General features: G+C 37.6%; 1 protein-coding gene across 1 annotated transcript in view; it reads left to right on the forward strand.

Annotated features, from left to right (window-relative positions):
- The window catches only part of LOC119581779 (phosphorylase b kinase gamma catalytic chain, skeletal muscle/heart isoform-like), a gene marked incomplete at its 3' end in the record, with an annotated part of 27,775 nt that overhangs the window by 14,019 nt on the left and 13,037 nt on the right, over nucleotides 1-719 (forward strand). Inside the window, 1 exon segment of the mRNA XM_037929909.1 lies at nucleotides 112-202. Within this exon segment, the coding sequence (XP_037785837.1) occupies nucleotides 112-202 (91 nt within the window).

Here is a 719-nt window from a genome sequence, read left to right on the forward strand (position 1 = left end):
CTCAAAGATTGTATATGGTAGGAGATTCTCTGTAAATGGTATGTTTTCAGTGTTTTCAATTAATCCATGTTATACAAGACATTAAACATTAGCTCTGGTTCTGGTGTGCAGAACTGTGTGGAACACCAGGCTATCTAGCTCCTGAGTTACTGCGGTGCAATATGATCGAGGGTTCACCTGGATATGGCCATCCAGTTGACTTGTGAGTATGAGGGAGTGGCAGGCTGAAGGTTTGTGCTGTGAAAAGAATCCCAGTGTATTGAAGAAGCACTAGCTGGAGAGTGAAGTAGTGGTAATTGACTCGAGATTTTGATCTTGAAGGCCCACTCTGAAATGTATTCTTTGTCTAAATTTATGAATAGTGAGCCATGAGTTTAATAGCATCGAGAGCAATCAGTGGGTCGAGGAGAAGGAAACAGAACTTACCGACAGTTTGAATTGCTATAATTAAGACACTAAATTGAACATCTGAATACAAGTAGGTTTTAGGAAGTTAGGATGTAAGAGAAACATGACTGAGCTTGATGACTGTCTGTGTGTATTTGTAGTTTGTTGTTAACCTTGACTAACTTGATATTGTGCATGCTCCTTTTGTAAGTCCTTCTTTGCTTTTTATACTTCTCTTATAAAGGTAAGCATAAAATATTATGGTTTACATAGCATCCTAATTTGAATGTTTATGCTTACTGAAGTTCTATATACTGCAGATTGTTTTTATG

This window comes from Penaeus monodon, chromosome 15 (assembly GCF_015228065.2).
Source record: "Penaeus monodon isolate SGIC_2016 chromosome 15, NSTDA_Pmon_1, whole genome shotgun sequence".
Taxonomy (NCBI): Eukaryota; Metazoa; Arthropoda; class Malacostraca; order Decapoda; family Penaeidae; genus Penaeus; species Penaeus monodon.